Genomic DNA, 17,235 nt, shown 5'->3' on the forward strand with positions numbered 1-17,235 from the left:
TATGGAGAGGGCGTATGATAGAGTTCGATAGGATTTTCTTTCTATTCTCTCAGCAATTTGGATTCTGTGATGTATAGATTTATTGGATTCATCTGTTTCTTTTGCTATTCTAATTAATGGGTCTCCCTATAATTCTTTTCAATCTACAATTGGTGTGAGATAAGGTTGCCCACTACCACCCTACTTATTTATTATATATGCGAATGCTCTATTGAGACGAGATAAGGTGGCCCACTACTACCCTATTATTTATTCTAATGTTAGATGATGTATTGGTAATAGTATATCTATTGTTGTCTTGCATGATCCATGGATTTCATTTGTTTCTATAGCTAGATGGCCTGCTCCTATTGCTACTATTGCATTACAAGATGTTTTGCACAGTGGTGCCAAAGACTGTGCTGGTGGGGATTGAGCGGCTTATGCGGAGCTTTCTTTGGGGCTCCTACCGGGGGGGCCATGGGATACATTTGGTGGCTTGGGAGAGAGTGTGTTTACCACTGAGGGAGGGTGGGCTGGGGGTGCAGTCACTCTTGGTGCGACGCGAGGCTCTTTTGGCACGGAGGGCGGCACAGCTTGTCCTGGAGCCGCTCGGTCACTGGAGCCAGGTTATGATAGCCAGGTATGGCCGAGCGGGTCTCGAGGGCCAGGCGATAGGACGGCGGAGGAGATCCTTTATGTGGCGAGAGATTGGGAGGTATGTGCCTATGGCCCTGGCGCATTCGAGGTGGCTGATCGGCGACGGGCGGAGTGTTGATGTGATGGAGGATCCATGGGTAGATGCAGTTCCTTTGAGACTATGGCCGACGACTATTAGCATTGAGGTGGGGGAGGGACTCCGAGTTTCTGATCTTCTCCGGCCGGGAGAGGCAGAGTGGGATGGTGACAGGCTGGGCCAGCTATTTGGAGAGCACCTAGTTGAGCGGGTTCGGTCGATTCCCCTTCCGGGATCAGCAGGTCCAGATGTCAGGGTCTGGAGCACTACCTCTCGAGCGAGTGTTGGGATCGGAGAGGTTGCCAGGCTCCTTCAGTCAGGCTCACAGTTGGGCATAGATTGTGGCTGGGTGTGGAGGTTTGGGCTACACCAGCGGGTTGCTCTCTTCCTGTGGAAGGTGGCCTGGGAGCGGTTGCCGACATGCTCAGTGTTGTGCAGACGAGGTTTGAGCCTTTCCCCCTCTTGTCCAGACTGCGAGGTGGAGGAGTCGGTGGATCATGTTTTATTCCACTGCGTATGGGCGAGAGGGGTTTGGAGCTTGACTGGGATTCTGGGGGCCACCTGGAGTGGGAGAGATCTCTTCCTGGAGGAGGTTCGGCTGTGGGCTAGTGCACCTCAGACACGGGGATTGGCTATCAGGGCGTCTTGTACAGCGTACCAGATATGGCTGGCCAGGAACGCCCGAGTGTTTGGTGAGCGTCGGCTATCCCTACGTTTTGTGATGGAGCGGGCCAGAGCTCAGGCTGTAGAGATTGTTCAGGTAGAGCCAGCTCATCGACCTTTGATAGCTCAGGACATCTGGGGTTCCTATATTGCTTCGGCAGCTCCTCACAGGGTATTCTTTACCTGGGAGCCCCCACCCCCGAGCTTCCTCAAGGTCAATTTTGATGGCTCTGTCATGGATGGCGGCAGGAGGGGAGGGGCCGGATTTGTTGTTAGGGGCCCGAGTTTTGATGTGGTGGCAGCAGGGGGCCATCGGATTTTTGATATCTCTGTTCCAGGGGCAGAGCTGCGAGCGGCATGGATGGGCCTGTCTTATGCGTGGCGGGTACTCCGAGCGAGCTCGGTTTTTCTGGAGGGTGATTCGGCCACGGTGATTAGCTGGATCCGTAGGGGCCCGGGTAGTCATGCATGTGTTCATCCTTTGCTTCGCGACATTTGGACAATGGTGGGAGAGGGGGTTACATTTCAGGCCAGGCATGTATATCGTGAGGCCAATGGGGCAGCCGACTGGGTGGCTGCGTATGTAGCGAGCCACTCAGGAGGCACCCTTTGGGCTGGGGTGAGAGAGATGCCCGGTGCCTTCGGGACATTTTGTATTCTGACTCCATAGGGTGTATTCGTACCCGTGTTGTATGAAATGACCGCTTTAGCAAAAAAAAAAAAAAAAAGGATACGATGATTTCTGTAGAAAAGATAAGGAATTAGCCACTTGTTATGCAAATTTTTTTAGAAGAGCTAGCAGCTAAAATATTATCTATTCCCATTTCGGTGGGCAATTGTGATGATTGGGATGGGGTCTATAATTATTTTATACTTACTCCTCAACCAAATTGGCATTGCTTGAGTTTGGAAAATGCATGTTCATCCCAGGATTGCATTGTTTATGTGAAAAATTGCCTGGTATCGTCTACTATGTAAGGGAATTTTGTTTCAACATAGATTTCATATATATTTCAAGTAATTGTGATTTATGTTATGAGGCACAGGAGTTTATTCAATATGTTATACTCTAATGTCATATGGCAGTTCAGGTATAGGGAATGGCCCCAATTTTGGACTCATTGGCATTTCCTTCTTTATCTTTGAATGAATTCCTTTAGATTATTAGGGAGAGAGATCTTCTTCTCTTGTGAGATACTCTGAAGCAGTTTTTATTTATTATATTGCTTGTTACATATAGCTTGCAAGGAATAAATGTATATTGTAAGGTTTGAAATAGAATACTTGATTGATTTTGCTAAATGCTTCCTTATAGGCTCATGAATTCCTCCATAATACTTTATCGGAGGATACTTTGATGGTAGGAGCAACCTATATCTCTTTTCAAGCGGTTTCTGCGTCCTCACAAGTCTCTTATTTTATTTGGGAGCTACCACCCCTCTATTTTCTTCAAAGTAAACTTTGATCCTAGTGTTCAAGAGAGAGGTGTTTATGGTGGAGCATATTTTATTATTAGAAGTGTTGATGATGGTTGTAGGTGGTGTTAGAATCTATCACAAATAATGGTAGAATTGCAAGCAACGTCGGAAGGGTTGTTTTATGCTGCTCAAATATTGAAGGTGACTAATATTTATTTGGAGACGGATTCTCAGACAACTATTAGATGACTTTCTGATCCATTATCGGCCAAAATCAGACTTCATCCTATTCTCTTGAATTGCTGGCGATTGCTGCATTCGTTACTTTTATTTAAAATTTTTCATGTATATAGAGAAACAGTACAGCGAATTGGATAGTGTCTTATGTGGCTAATCACATAAGAACAACACTATAGAATTCTAGAACACATCTTCCTATCTTATGATTAAATATTTTATTTGCGATGTACTTATACTCATTTAGTTTAATTTATCTAATTTACGAAAAAATGGCTGACAATTTTCCTTATTTGGAAGGGAAACAATTGTGGTGGGTCCCATTGACCTTCTCATGGAAAAATAGCAATTACCTGCTAACATCTCTCCAAAAATTATTGCCCGTACAGTATGCACGATGCGGCCATTAAACCATGCACGCATCTGGATGCACCATTATAGAAACCAGTGGACTTGATCATGCACCGGAGGTAATAATTTTCTCGTATCCTTCGGCGTTTTATCATTATTTATCCTACGTACATGGGCCAAGCTAATCCACAGGCTAATCCGATGAAATAGCTATTCTGTACGAGTAACCTCCTAATTAAATTTATGCGGAGCATCGGATCTGCCGTCTAGTTTTCCATCTAGTTACATGGTCCGGCAATCACTGACCTACGAGTGAGTGGACGCAAGTTTATAGTCCGCATACAATTATCCATGCAGAACCCAGCTCACTCTATATAATCTAGCCCTTGAGATGGTCCTTACAACATCTTTTTGGAACAGAGCGAAAGAAGGGAAGAAATTTTGGCCATGGCCGAGGGTTTCAAGCTCGATCAGAAGCACGGTAAGGGAAGGGTTAGGGTTTCTAGGGTTTGGAGGAAGGTCGCCGGCGCTGGCGGTGGCGATGTCATCGTCGAATGGAGCGTCAGCGTCAGCCTCGCCTCCGACTGCCATCCCGCCTACACCGCGGACGACAACTCCGCCATCGTCGCCACCGATACCATGAAGAACACCGTAATCTTCCACCTCTTCTTGTCGATCGATATCTCATCGTCAGGGCTCGATTCGATGAGCATATTTCGGAATTTTCTATGTCTAATCGTGTAAAAATGTTTGCTTGGTGCGGGATGGAAGGTTTATGCCAAGGCGAAGGAGTGCTCCGAGGTCGTCTCGATGGAGAGCTTCGCTGTTCTTCTCGCAAGGCATTTCACGGCGTTCTATCCACAGGTGATTAGCTTTTCTTCTTCTGTTTCCCCTTTGTTTTTTCTTTGGTTGGATGTCGCTTTTACGACGAAATGAGTGATTTTTTTTCCCTTCTAATCTGTTGTTGATATTAGGTCACGGCTGCGACCGTCAATATCGTTGAGAAGCCTTGGGAACGTGTGGTGGTGGACGGACAACCCCATTCACATGGTCTCCGCCTAAATAACACTCTTTTGCTAATTTTTGGTTTTGCAATGGCTTCATAATTTTTGGCTTATTAGATCCCTTTTTTCGAGGAAGATCCCTTCCATGTTGGGGAATCAAGTAGAAGATGATGCTTATATAATGGTGATAACATGAAGCCATAAGTAAATCTGATATGGGTATAATTAAGAGGTTTGATTTTAAGTTGGCAAGAATGCATTTTTGTAGCACAAATGTGAAAATACTAGATCAAATCTGTCCTTCTTTCTTATAATTATATTTGGTCTTTCTCTGCCCATAGCCGAGAAGTAGGGTTTTCTGTCTCCAAATCTGTTTAAGGATCCTCTGTCATTGAATGCACGAGCGGTGGAACAGAGAATGTTATCTAGAAGATTGAGAAGATTGAATCTTGTTCCTACTTTTGCATACTTAATAGCTTGTATTTTATGCCTGGCCAGCTAACGTTAGTTGCTTTCACATGCATGGCAGCTGGCAGAAGTTATATCATCTCGAGTCTTTGTTTAAAAATATTCAGGCTAATATTTTGCTTCCAGATTTCCCTGTTCTCCATTATTTGCAGTGCCAATCCATAGCCGTTTGTTTAATTTTGCTAACACAAAGTGTGGTCAAAGTGCTCTTTCAAATTTATTATTGGTTGCTCACTTACAGGATTTAAACTTGGGTCTGAGAAGCACACGACTGAAGTAACAGTGAGCAAGCTTGGTGCTTTGAGCATAACCTCGGGTGTTCAAGAATTGGCCCTGCTAAAAACAACGAAGGTAGTATGCTACTGATGTACCTTTTTTAAATTTTTTAATGTCGCTATAATATGCGTTGGCCAGTGGATTAGCTTTCTTGTGACGAAAAGAAAAGCTGACAGCTACCATCAATGTCATGCTTCTAGATAATTGAGTTATCTAAGCATCTGAGTAGGCAATGTAATCACTTTACCTAATTATCACATCCTGAAAATTAAATTTCTGAAAGTGGGTGCTAGCTAATTTTCAGAAATAAAGAGATACGACTTTCAGAAATGGAATTAAATTTTAGAAAGGGTAGAAAGAAATTTTTGCTTTCTTGTATCCAACCCAGACCTGGCAGTTTTTTTCTCTTCTTGTTTATTTTGGTGGACACAATTCTGCGTTCTTATCAGTTATCTTGTTCTTTGGTCATTAATATAACTCAACTTTGACACCTCTTTGGATTATGCAGATGTTTTTGTTAATTAACAACAAAGGTTGTATTTGTTGAATGCAATCAAGTAGCATTTTTCTAAAAGCATATGGAGCTTCGATATGATCAAATATGATTGTATTCCAAGTTAGTAGTTTTTTTAAAGGGCTGAGAACTAATCTCCGCTTCCATGCGTATCTTAATTTGGCCTAGGCAGTTTGCCAAATGATTATATTTCTATTTCAGTTAATGCACACTTGTAGGATTTTTTTTACCGAGCCTTAACAAGCTGCAACATCAAATTGCTCACACTCAATCAGCACTGAAGGAAAGAAGTGCTAAGCTCAATCTGCTATAAGTTCTTTGTGGTTTCATTATCCAGATAGTTGGTCAGGTCTTGGTTGTATCAAAATTGGTTAGGGCTGGGTCTCAATCAATTCTTGGGTGATCAAATTTATTCAGTCCTCCATCTGTAGAATTTCAATAGGTTTTAGTTAATCTGACTTTGGTCATGTAAAGGAAGTTTGTGTGCGTGACTAGTGTTGGATCTACTCTGCATTCCTTGTTTCTATCTATTGGCAATTAACTTCCTTTAACTTTCCTCTGTATACCTATCGCAAGAACGAAAATGGGATCTGTATTTATCCACCATGCAACATGAGAATTAGTGTTTGAGTATGACATGCTTTATAAACAGTCTTATTTTGCTTTATCTAGTTATAGTTATCACCAAGTTTTACACTATCAAGATTTCTTCACTAGTACTCTTCTGAAACCTTTTCTTTTCTCTTTCTTTCTTTCTTTTCCTCTTCTTTGTTGTTTTCTTTCTTTGGTGATCATTTCATGGAAATGGCCCAAGGTTTGGACGTGGGACCTCCTCCCAGAGGAAGAGGCTGTGTAACCATTGGATCATATTCCTTTTTGTCACTCTTTAGAAGCATTCTTGCCCGTTGTCAGTTGCTTCCTAGTGTACAATCACAATAAAATGCTGTGGTTTATTAGTTCATACTTGTAGAAAATATGAGAAATCTTTCCTGGAACGATGTCAAATATGGATTTGCTTCTTGGTACTGGATTCTCTGAAAGAATTGGTGAACATCCACTTCGATACAGAAATTGGCAAGGCAAGACAATATATGTCTTGGAAAGGGGTCTAAAGACCTGCTCAATGTGTGGGCCTTCCCCTTGGAATGGGTCTTACTGGTACTACATACAGATGTTCCCTCGGTACCTTCTTCTTTGTTTTAAAACTTTTCCAATTCAATCTTGTACAAGATACCTCTGAATATTCTGCATGAATATGACACGTCTATAAATGTGTATAGAAATTTATGGGATGTAAACTTTTTCTGAAAACATATCACCAAATTTGTTAATTGTTTTCCTTTATTTACATGCAGTCAGGTTTTGAGGGGTTTGTAAGGGACCGTTACACACTTCTCCCAGAGACAAGGGAAAGAATGGTAGCAACAGAAGTCACTGCTTTTTGGAGGTCTTATCTTAGCCTTTTAAGATGCATCTATCCAAGTTAGAGGTCCTAGTTTTTTCTTGTTGGTCTATTTTTTGTCTTGGGGTTGTTAGTTTGGTTGTTTATGTTAGCAAAATGCTCAGCCAAGGATATATTCTTGCTTTTCTGTGCCAGTGTACTGTATGGCTTCTGAAATGGCATTGCAAGATTTTCAATGTCAGAAAAGACAACTTTCTTTTGTGTGCATTAGAAAGAAACGTGTTTCATAGAATTTGCTACCAACACGCTAAAAGAGTATTGTTCGTGAAATTAATGAGACGAAAGGAGTCAACAAAACCTATCCAGTCATTAGACATATTTTACCAAGAGTCAGCGAAAGCGGGCATGTGAAACCACTAATTGACTCATTAAACCCTGCCTTTAGGTTTTTCTAGTTCCATATTATTTTTATAATTCTTGTTTACTCTCAGAGCTGCTTATCCTAAGGGTGACAAAATTTTGCAATTTTCCTTATTATTCATGCAGGTATCCTTTTGAACATGTTTCTGATATTCCGGCCAAGCCGTTCTGTTTCACAGAGAGATATGAAGGTGTGAAGAAAGTTCTGGTTGATACCTTCTTCGGTCCACCGGATGTGGGAGTTTACAGTCCATCCGTTCAGAACACACTCTTCCTCATGGCAAAAGCTGTTCTGAATAGGTTCATCTCTTATTGTTCCCAACCCCATCAATTGTTACGTTTAATAATGTAGGATTTTAGCCAAATTGTTTCCAGCTTAAGCTTTCGTGTCATAATTTTTTCAGGTTCCTAGATATAGCATCAATTCAGCTCAGAATGCCAAACCTCCACTTTTTACCAGTCAATTTATCTAGCAAGGAAAACCCAGACATGGTGAAGGTGAGATATACAGCATCACTTTTTTGACTACCACAAGTCAAAATTTTAAAACTATAAAAAGCTATGACATTTTGGTGTTCTCTTTCTTTTTCTTTTTTTTTGTGAAAAGGAAAAAATAAAGTAGTGGTGGAAGGATGACAATTTTTAGCATTCTTTTCTTATACCCTGCAGTTTGCTGATGATGTCTATATGCCAATTGCTGAGCCACACGGTACCATAGAAGCTACACTGAGCCGCACCATGTCCAAGATGTAGACATTGTTGGGTCTATATAGAACAATAAATTGTTAAATAAGTGCCATTGTATGGCCATCTGCTTCCCTTTGGGGTTATTATCATCTTGGTTGCATCAAGAGAGACGTCTATTTGCTGTAATCTGTACTTTACATCTGCTCATGCATGTACAAGGTAGCATTTGAAATAATATGGCTCAAGTGATTTGATAGGATTAGGTATATAAAATATGTGATGCATTTGATGTAAGATTGCATTGACCAAATAATACTTTATATTGAAGGGTGAGGTCATCCATGTTCTACGAAAGCAATACCAGGGACCAAACCCAGAAAACCATACATAGATTTGGATAAAATAACGTCACTCTAAATGGGCGATGGCCGCTATTTACTCTTAAGTCTATGTGATCCCTAATAAACAATAAGTTTTCTTTTATTTAGATAAGCATTGCAATATTGAACTATATGGTTTTTGTCCAAGTCAATACGATGATGGCATACGGCTCATACTTGTCGTTGGTGCCAGGTCAGCGCTTCACGCACGCCACCATCAAAATTTATAGTTTATTTTCAAAATAATATTAGCTGTGGAAAGCCTGCCATTCCCTTTCCGATGCTGTCATCCTCACCCAGTCATCGGTCTGCCTCCATTATTATTGTTTTTTTATATAATGGTATTATGATCGTTTTAAAACAGTTATAATATTATTATAACTATTTTAGACAAGATTCGGTATGACATAGAATTTTTTTGCCATACCATTATTTGTACCAAATATCAGTACCAACCGATATGGTATGATATATTTTATACCATCCGATTCGAATTGGTACAGTAAATTATAATTTTAAATAATAGTTTTAAATAATGATATTTAGCCGAGGATAACTGTCATGCTTGGATGCCAGTTACATAACCGAACAGGGCAGCAGAATTTTTATCATAAGAGGAAATAAAACAAAAGGACACAACTGGTAGAGCCTAATTAATGAGAGATTTAAAGCTAGTGTTAAAAATTACAATTAACTTATTATACTCTTAGACTATGAAAAACTATGAAACTAAAATACCAATATTTTGGTAGCATTCTGAGTAACTCCTCAACCCGGAGTTATCCAGTGAGGCAATAGTTTTATGATGAAAAAATTTAGCTGTGCCAAGCAGTTTGACATAATTCTCGAGATGGAGAATTTAATCCATAAGTAATCACCACATCAAGCGACATCGAAGAGTAAATGATGAGCAGTACAGACCATGTGATTCTTGGTTATGGCTGAATTGATGTGCAGGTGCTGGTATGTCCACTCAGTTTTCTTAAAGGCAGGCAGTTGAATAAGAGAAATCATCTATACTTGTGCAGCTGAATCTGGCTGTAAATGGGGGCTGAAAAACTTCAGAACATCCTCATAGATGGGCTTCTTAAAATCCACCGCCTGCTCAAAATTTTTAGAGGTGTGATGTATCAGATCATAACTCCTCTATCTTTTCCTTTTCTCAGGAAATGAGAACAGCAATAAAAGGGTCAGGTTTACCCACGAGTTCAATTACTTGTTGCGGTGTCATCCATGACCATTCTGCAAATTCTGGCTTTTCAGATCCATCACCAGATAGATTTATCTCTTCCTCTTTTCCAGTAAATCGAAGTAAAAACCTACATATCAATACAGGAATCAGCTAAATCAACAGTGAGGAGTATCACCGAGTCTTGAACAGTCAGTTTGATTATCAGTATCTGTAGTACCTATACTTTCAATATATACCAAACTTAAATATCATGAGATATGAACAGGATGATTGAAGCTTCAAATTTTTTATTCTTGAAGACATTGGTCTGTCAATGTGTATGCTTAAAAACAAACCCAAGAGAGCAGACAAAGCAGTCTGAAGGAAATAGAAACAAATTAAACATTCAGATGCCAGTTGTACATTTTTCAGTAAAAGAGTTCCCGTTTAACATAGATATCCTTCTTAGAAATTTGGTACAATTTACTGGTAAGTATTCCCTTGTATTACCCATGGCCTTATTTCTACTCAAATATGTACAATGGGAGGAACTAATGGTATTCAGATAAATTTGCACTCTGCTTCCCTAACAAGGATTGTCATAAAAAATAGTTGTAGTGACTTAATTTACAGCCTCTACTCTTAAGTAAAAAAAAATTCAAAAGAGCTTCTTTTTTTCTTTTAATGCTTTGGACAAAGATGACTTTTTTCTTTTTCCCCTTTAATTTGAGTCCAACCGTTGACGTCCATCCTGGTTGAATCCTGACACTCAGGGCACACCAGGAATGTCGAGACAGACCGAAACACAATTATCCTCTATTTTTCTTTTCCTCTTGGTTGTTTCAGTATGTTCCGAAACAATGTCATATCATTCTCAAAGCAAACTAGGATGGGGCCCAATATCAAGACTTACACCCTTAGGTGATTTATTTATTGTAAGCAAGTACACAAACCTTGTCATGTTTATTGGACTCATATACGTATATCGATACATATTTGGACCTCAAATTATACCACTTGCATCCTGGCACTCGGGACACACCGGGATTGTTGGGATGGACCAGGATGCAAATATCTTTGTTTTTTTTTCTTCTTATTGTTGTTAACAGTATGTCCAGAACCAATACCATATCACCCCAGAAGTAAACCAGGATGGGGCCTAGTACCGAGGTTTAAACACTTAGGTGATTTAATTCCTGTAAGCAAGGAGGACAAATTGGGTCCATAGAGTGATCAAAAAAAGTCAGCAGTCGAAGAGTGTTTTTGCTTTATTTGGTTTAAGAATTGTTTGAGTTGGATTAAGTATTTTATTAATTGACGTGTTTTAGGAAGGAACCTAATTGATGTGTTTTACAATTAGCATGATCTCTTAGGAGTCCTAGTAAAAGAGATTTCAAGAGGATTTTTCTTTCTACAATTATTGGAGACTAGATGAATCCAACTAGGAAATTTCTAGACTGGTAGAGTCTATAGAATCCATAAGGGCTATTGAAATCAATCTATCTATCTATCTATCTATCTATCTATGTATGTATGTATTTTATGAAGGAATAGATAAACCCTTTTGGCCAAGATTCGGTTGTCTCCTCTTCTCTTCCTCCCTCGTATTCTTCTCCCACATCTTTCTTATTACTCTCTCTTCTTCCTCTTCTATTTCTATTTTATTATTCTTTCTTCTATTTATTGTTGACCATTGATGTTGCTTAATTTTATATCTCAACAAACTGAGCATCTCCATATTATGATATTTGATTAATATATCAATCAGTTTATTCTAAGATCTATATTGATTCCTCTCTTGCTGTTTTATTGCATTCTACAAATTCCTGTACTCAATATTTATTATAATCTGGTTTAAAATCTACAGCAGACCTTTCAATTAAGCTCTTAATTCCTTCTGTTCCTTGTCCTACCAGCTCCTCATTCAAAAACCCTAGACAAAATTTTTTGTAACGTCACTTGCTGATAAATTCGGTGCTATCATTTGTTGTCCTGTTCTTAGGACTTTGGCGACAAGCATTAGAACTGCTTTACACCCTAAACTATCCTATGTCTAGGGTGTTCTTACACAATGCAGGCCAAACCTAAGCGGTCCTGCATCACCATGTCATGTTTATTGGACCTCAAACTATAATCATAAGAAGGAAAAAAAACTTGGCAAGATCAACTGTGAGTATTTACTGATTTAGATGAAAATTTTAAATTTTTGGGTAGATTCAAAAGAAATATACTTTTTATACCTTGATCAAATTCACAACTAGATAACATGACTTTTCTTCGCATCCTTGAAAAGTTTCACTTGATTTGTGAAAACTCTCGTCTATGTTCTCAATTGACATAAATACGGACTTCAAGAAATACAAATGAACTGTACATATTAGATGTATGCCAATTGATCAGAAATCTGCCTTTAAATATTTCTTTTTTCACACAGAAGGCTATACTTGTCTAGACTATGCTCAACTTCACTAGAGACATGCTTGATCGCCTACCTGTAGGACATTGATGTAGTTAGCTATCACTCTTGCAAGCAAAACACTAATAAACAGATATAGATTGAAAATACTACACAAACAGATGTCAAGAGCAATATGACTGTTATAGTTCAACTAAATTGCTGCTAAAATAGTTTGCATGATCAATAGATCTTTACATGAACAAGAAGTACTCTAACTAATTCTTCTTATGTATTATAGAACCCTTCATAAATTCTCCTCAGGAGTTGCATGCTATCACCCAACTCTCCATGACAAGAATGAATTTTACAAATGGATTTGTTTGGATTACCTCTTTGATTTGGCCATCGTGACTACTTAATAGCATTTAACATGATTTGAGGGAAAGATTGGAATAGTATTTAACATGGTAATCCCTCTAACCTAGTTTTGAAACACAAGGATGGTCAAGAAAATTCTAAATAAAAATTCTAAACCACCTAAGTGAGCTAATCAAGCAAATTTTGATATAGCAAAGCTTTTAGCAAAAGTTGCTGAGCTTGTGTTATGATATAATGAAAGAAGTAACTTCAAGTTCAAGTTGGCTGGTGGGAGGGGAAAAATCAAGAAGAAAAAGAAGAAGAAAATGGTGCGTGTAACCATAATGCTCATGGAGGAAAGTAACCTATAAGCAGTTAGCCACGATCTTACACATTCACGATAAAAAATTGCCATTGCGAGTATAGGACGATTAGCAATGAACTTATTAAACTAATATAGATTATACAAGGCTTGCTGAGTGTGGTTGCTGTTAATGTTTCCTTCCAACTGAATATTTGATAAGTGCTTATGAACAATGAGGTCAGACCAACATGCTCACCACTTTTGTGCCTGACCTTTCCAATCCGTTCCCCATTGTTTGTTTAGTTTTTCTCTTACTTCCGGAGGGAAATCATAGGTTAACCAATAAGGAACCTGCATCAAAAGTTAAGACAATAAAGTAACCAATTACCACCCATGAGAGAGAAAGTAGTGACTCAAATAATGATAGTTTTTTGGTGTAATTTCATATACTCTAACAATATAAATTTTTAAAGCTAAAGCTAATAGGTATTGCGTATTATAAGTCGAACTGAGAAATGAGAAAAACAATTGTAGTGATATATGATGTGATTAAACCTAGCAAAGAGAAGAAACGAATTGATTAACACACATGGGATAACAAGTGGCAATTCATTAACCTTATCTTGCTATAAGTGAAAAAGAGCACAGAAAAGTTTCTTTTGGGGGAAAAGAGGACAAAAAATGTTTCAACAAAAAAAAAAAAAAATTTCTAGAGATATTGTTTAACTCACTCTATATTAAGTAAGACTATAGCAGGAAAAGGAAAACTTTTACTAGGAATATAATGTATATTTTATGTTGGTAACATGTTTATTATAAGATTTGGCAAATATTATGTTAAATTTTTCAATGTTCTCATGTCTAATTATTATAGATTGTTATGTTAAATGTCCTATAACCCCCTTTCTATTACCTGGACTCTAGTGTCCACCTCGAAAAATATGTCAGATAAGTATCCGCAAATCAGATATGCTTCAGAATCTCACATGCTTATGAAATTCTTTAGTTGCAATTTTTTACATGTCAATTGAGAATTGGTCCTTCGAACTACTAGCCTACCCCACCACGATGATGTTTAAAGATTTTGTAAATTCTAAAATTTCATTGTGTTATTCTTGCAATTTGGTTAAGGATGTAGGTATTAAAATAACTATAAAAAATGTCATGTTTCTTGCATCTTTGAGCTAAGATTTTAGATGAAAAATATATACAGTATAACACCTTATCAAGCAATATATAGTATTTTCTACAATGAAATATCTAACAAACATTGATTGCATAAAATTTGGCTTTTTTCTCTTTTTATCAACCTATCTCTGTCTCTCTCTCTTTTTTTCCCTTTTTGCCAGGTCAAACATTCGATACATGTTTGAATCCAATTTTCATGCCTGTGTCCATGCAAATTTGAACTCCTGTCTCCACTTTTGCTCCATGTGCACAGATTACACAGATATTATGCCACAAGAATTCATAGCACGCTTCTAATCAGTTGCATAGGAAAAACTAGCCCCCACATTTTCTTCACAGTTGACATTTCTAAGTATAATGTAATTTTTTGTTTTCTAAAAATAGCTCTCCTGTACACATTCATACAGATACCATACATAGGTCTCCTATACACATTCATTACACAAACCACTTGATAAGGCCTATGATTTTACTTAGCTATATACGTTTAACTATCTTCATTCCTCACTAAGTTTTTCACCGAGTTAAGATATACTCGTCAAACCTTAATAACCATTCATAACAAACAATTAATTCCTTTAGACTACCGAATCCTAATATATCCTTTCCGTTATTTACAATACTAATTCTTGAATGGATAAGTGTTTTAGCAAACCTATGCATGCTTGAAACTTCTCTGGACGATTTTTTAGCATATTAAGTTTTGCTCCTGCCCTTTAAGAAAAACTTATTAGAACATTTGTTAGAACACAGAGAGGCTAACCAAACATAAAAATATTCAAATCAACTGTTTGCCAAATATCATATGGAACCTTTTACCGCTCTAGCAGTAGCACTCAGTCATGGACCTCAAACTTTCTTACTATAAAACTAAGTTAAATACGTTGACGACATCATTTTTTTTAACAAAGATGCTAGAAAGTTATCAATGAGTTTGCTACAAATTAAATTTAAATGCATCCATAGCACCAGATAATTTACATATTTTGCTGCTAATCTTATGCAGCGTCATACAAAGAGTGCGACCAACATCCTTGAGTACCACCAAAAGGCTTTTCATTCTCTAAAGCTCAAAAGTTTGATACAGAGGTAAGGACATGAAAAACAATCGGAAAAGCCTAGAAAACGGACATCAATGTTCAGAAAAACACAAGAGAAAGTATTTGTTTAATGTGAATAAGAAATCACCCAAGCATTTGTATTTTGGAACCTATCGTAGTAATAGGTTTACCTTCATGCAAATGAAAATACATCAAAAAGTTCTTTAGGAGATCAATGCACTTATACATTCCCTCAACTTAGCATAAGAGTTTCTAAGACAATCTGAGCGATCAGAATCATTATTCTCATTAAGCATAAAAAGTTGCATCTTGCAACATGGCGGCTTAATATATTTCGGTTTCACAGACAATTAGATGAAGATAATAAAGGCAAGATTATAGAAGCTTTTCTACAAGCTATTACTATATGCAGAGTATCTAAATATTTTACCCACGAACTCATGCATCCATGCCTGCCCGCAGAGATGCATGAGCATGTACATAAATCAAACTCAAAACCCCTTTGTGCAAGATACAAGAAAAAAAAGAAAAATCAAACACAAAATCAAACCTCTGCAAGAATCTCTGCTGATGTAACTCCAGTTTCTTCCCTTAGCTCTCTAATAGCAGCAATTCGAGGATCTTCTCCTTGATCCACACCACCCTGCAGCAAACTAGTTAATGTAAATACATCCAATAGATCATAGTATGGCTTCCACAATCAACAACCTATCTTATGCAGTGCCCTAATTGTCACTATCGTCCAAGTTGCATAAGATTTTCCTGGAAAGTAATTATTTTTCAAAGCACATCAAAGGATTCTGCATGATATATTTAATCAGAGAGACCATCTTCATTAAGATGGCTGTTTCCTTCAATTATTCAATGAACAATTATCCAGGCCCATAAGCAAGGCATCTGAGGACTTTATGGATTTCTTTGGCTTCATATCACTTCGCGCCAAAGCCAAGCACAACCCAAATTTTGTACTTCAGAAGAATCAACAAGAACAACCACCCCGATAGATCCATACATATAAAGTTACGGCACTCAAACATCTACTAGCCTACAAATTATAAATTAACCCCCAACACATCTCAAGATCCATATTAACCAATTCCTCAGCCAATCACGACGATGATGAATCACCTCCAACCACTCACTATGCAACCATCCAACCACCAAATTATGTTCTTCTCCTATTCGAAAAATCAAATAAAATCCTAAAGCACGACTGATTAAAAAGATATATAGAAATGCATCATTATTATACTGATTCGCATCACCAAAATCAAATGGGGAAGGATAAAATTACTAACATCCCAATAATAACCACACCAAGATAAATATGAGCCATTTGGCATCAAGATCAACGAATTACCTGAGGCATCTGCCATGCGCCCGGGATATCGAGCCTCGAAGCCGAAAAGATCTACCAAAATTAAGCAAATTCCAGATCAGAATTCGCCAAAAAAAAAAAAAAGAAAAAGTAGAAACAAGACCTTATTAGAAGAATTAATGAGGCAGATGCCGACGTTTCTTCGGTAGCCCTGGGGAGGGGCGTCCATGGAGGCGGCGATGAGCTTCGGGGGGCGCGGGAGTGGCAGGTCCGAAAATCTGAGGAAGGAGGAAGGGCAGAAGGGGGAGAGGGCGTGATATTTAGGAAGAACGGAATAAACGTGGGAGACGGAGAGGCGGACGGGTCGGCACAGAGATGAAACCATCCCTTCGCGTCCAGAAAGAAGCCAAGGTTGGAGAGGCATCTGCCAGGGGCGTGGCTCAGGGCAAGCGGGTCGGGTTGTGAACATCGGATTGGGTCAGGTTGGGTAAAACGGATTCGGGCCAATTTTTTTCCCTCTATAGACGAGCGTTCCATCATCTTGGAGTGGGACTCCGCTACTACTGTCATCAATTGGATCCGAAAGGGCAACCGTTGCATCCACCGCTTGCTCCGAGATATCTAGACAATAATAAGGGATGGAGGGGCTTTTTAGGCCAAGCACATATTCCGTGAAGTTAATGGGGCTGCAGATTGGCTAGCTGCTTATGTAGCCCGTCTCCGGTAGTACTCTGTAGGCTAGTGATAGGGAGTTGCCTCTCGCACTCCGAAATATTTCATTTTTTTATTTTATTGGGTGCATCCATACTCCTCAGATATGATACATCCATCTTAGTAAAAAAAATAATAAATAATAATAATAAATAAATGAATAGACCTATGAGCTTATGGTTGCAGGGAAAT

At 38.6% G+C, this 17,235-nt stretch overlaps 2 protein-coding genes across 3 annotated transcripts; one reads left to right on the top strand and one right to left on the bottom strand.

Annotated features, from left to right (window-relative positions):
* The first annotated feature begins 3,785 nt into the window (after nucleotides 1-3,785).
* Nucleotides 3,786-8,417, top strand: LOC103721005 (uricase-2 isozyme 2). Its single transcript, XM_008811017.3, has 8 exons — nucleotides 3,786-4,035; nucleotides 4,156-4,248; nucleotides 4,359-4,434; nucleotides 5,098-5,207; nucleotides 7,002-7,093; nucleotides 7,595-7,768; nucleotides 7,873-7,966; nucleotides 8,138-8,417. The coding sequence occupies exons 1-8, from the start codon at nucleotides 3,832-3,834 to the stop codon at nucleotides 8,219-8,221; spliced, it is 927 nt and encodes a 308-aa protein (XP_008809239.2). The 5' UTR covers nucleotides 3,786-3,831; the 3' UTR covers nucleotides 8,222-8,417.
* A 761-nt stretch (nucleotides 8,418-9,178) lies between these two features.
* Nucleotides 9,179-16,760, bottom strand: LOC103721004 (nudix hydrolase 26, chloroplastic-like). Of its 2 annotated transcripts, none has more exons than XM_026809986.2 (6): nucleotides 16,529-16,760; nucleotides 16,375-16,425; nucleotides 15,565-15,657; nucleotides 13,022-13,116; nucleotides 9,740-9,854; nucleotides 9,179-9,636 (listed from the first exon to the last, which is right to left on the bottom strand). In XM_026809986.2, exons 1-6 carry the CDS (start codon nucleotides 16,754-16,756, stop codon nucleotides 9,550-9,552), a joined length of 669 nt encoding a protein of 222 aa, XP_026665787.2. In that variant the 5' UTR covers nucleotides 16,757-16,760; the 3' UTR covers nucleotides 9,179-9,549. The 2 variants fall into 2 exon arrangements, with proteins under 2 accessions (XP_026665787.2, XP_008809233.3); XM_008811011.4 differs by having other exon boundaries at nucleotides 9,256-9,636; nucleotides 16,496-16,759.
* Between the last annotated feature and the right edge of the window lie 475 nt (nucleotides 16,761-17,235).

Source organism: Phoenix dactylifera, chromosome 1 (assembly GCF_009389715.1).
Source record: "Phoenix dactylifera cultivar Barhee BC4 chromosome 1, palm_55x_up_171113_PBpolish2nd_filt_p, whole genome shotgun sequence".
Lineage (NCBI taxonomy): Eukaryota > Viridiplantae > Streptophyta > Magnoliopsida > Arecales > Arecaceae > Phoenix > Phoenix dactylifera.

Excerpts from the sequence above, each read along its gene's own strand:
- LOC103721005 (XM_008811017.3), top strand. The coding sequence starts at position 3,832 with ATGGCCGAGGGTTTCAAGCTCGATCAGAAGCACGGTAAGGGAAGGGTT. Across the intron at positions 4,435-5,097 it reads CGGACAACCCCATTCACATG|GATTTAAACTTGGGTCTGAG; the intron begins GTCTCCGCCTAA and ends GCTCACTTACAG. Across the intron at positions 7,967-8,137 it reads AAAACCCAGACATGGTGAAG|TTTGCTGATGATGTCTATAT; the intron begins GTGAGATATACA and ends TATACCCTGCAG.
- LOC103721004 (XM_008811011.4), bottom strand. The coding sequence starts at position 16,756 with ATGCCTCTCCAACCTTGGCTTCTTTCTGGACGCGAAGGGATGGTTTCA. Across the intron at positions 16,426-16,495 it reads TCATTAATTCTTCTAATAAG|ATCTTTTCGGCTTCGAGGCT; the intron begins GTCTTGTTTCTA and ends TAATTTTGGTAG. Across the intron at positions 9,855-13,021 it reads AAAGGTCAGGCACAAAAGTG|GTTTTTACTTCGATTTACTG; the intron begins GTGAGCATGTTG and ends ATTGATATGTAG.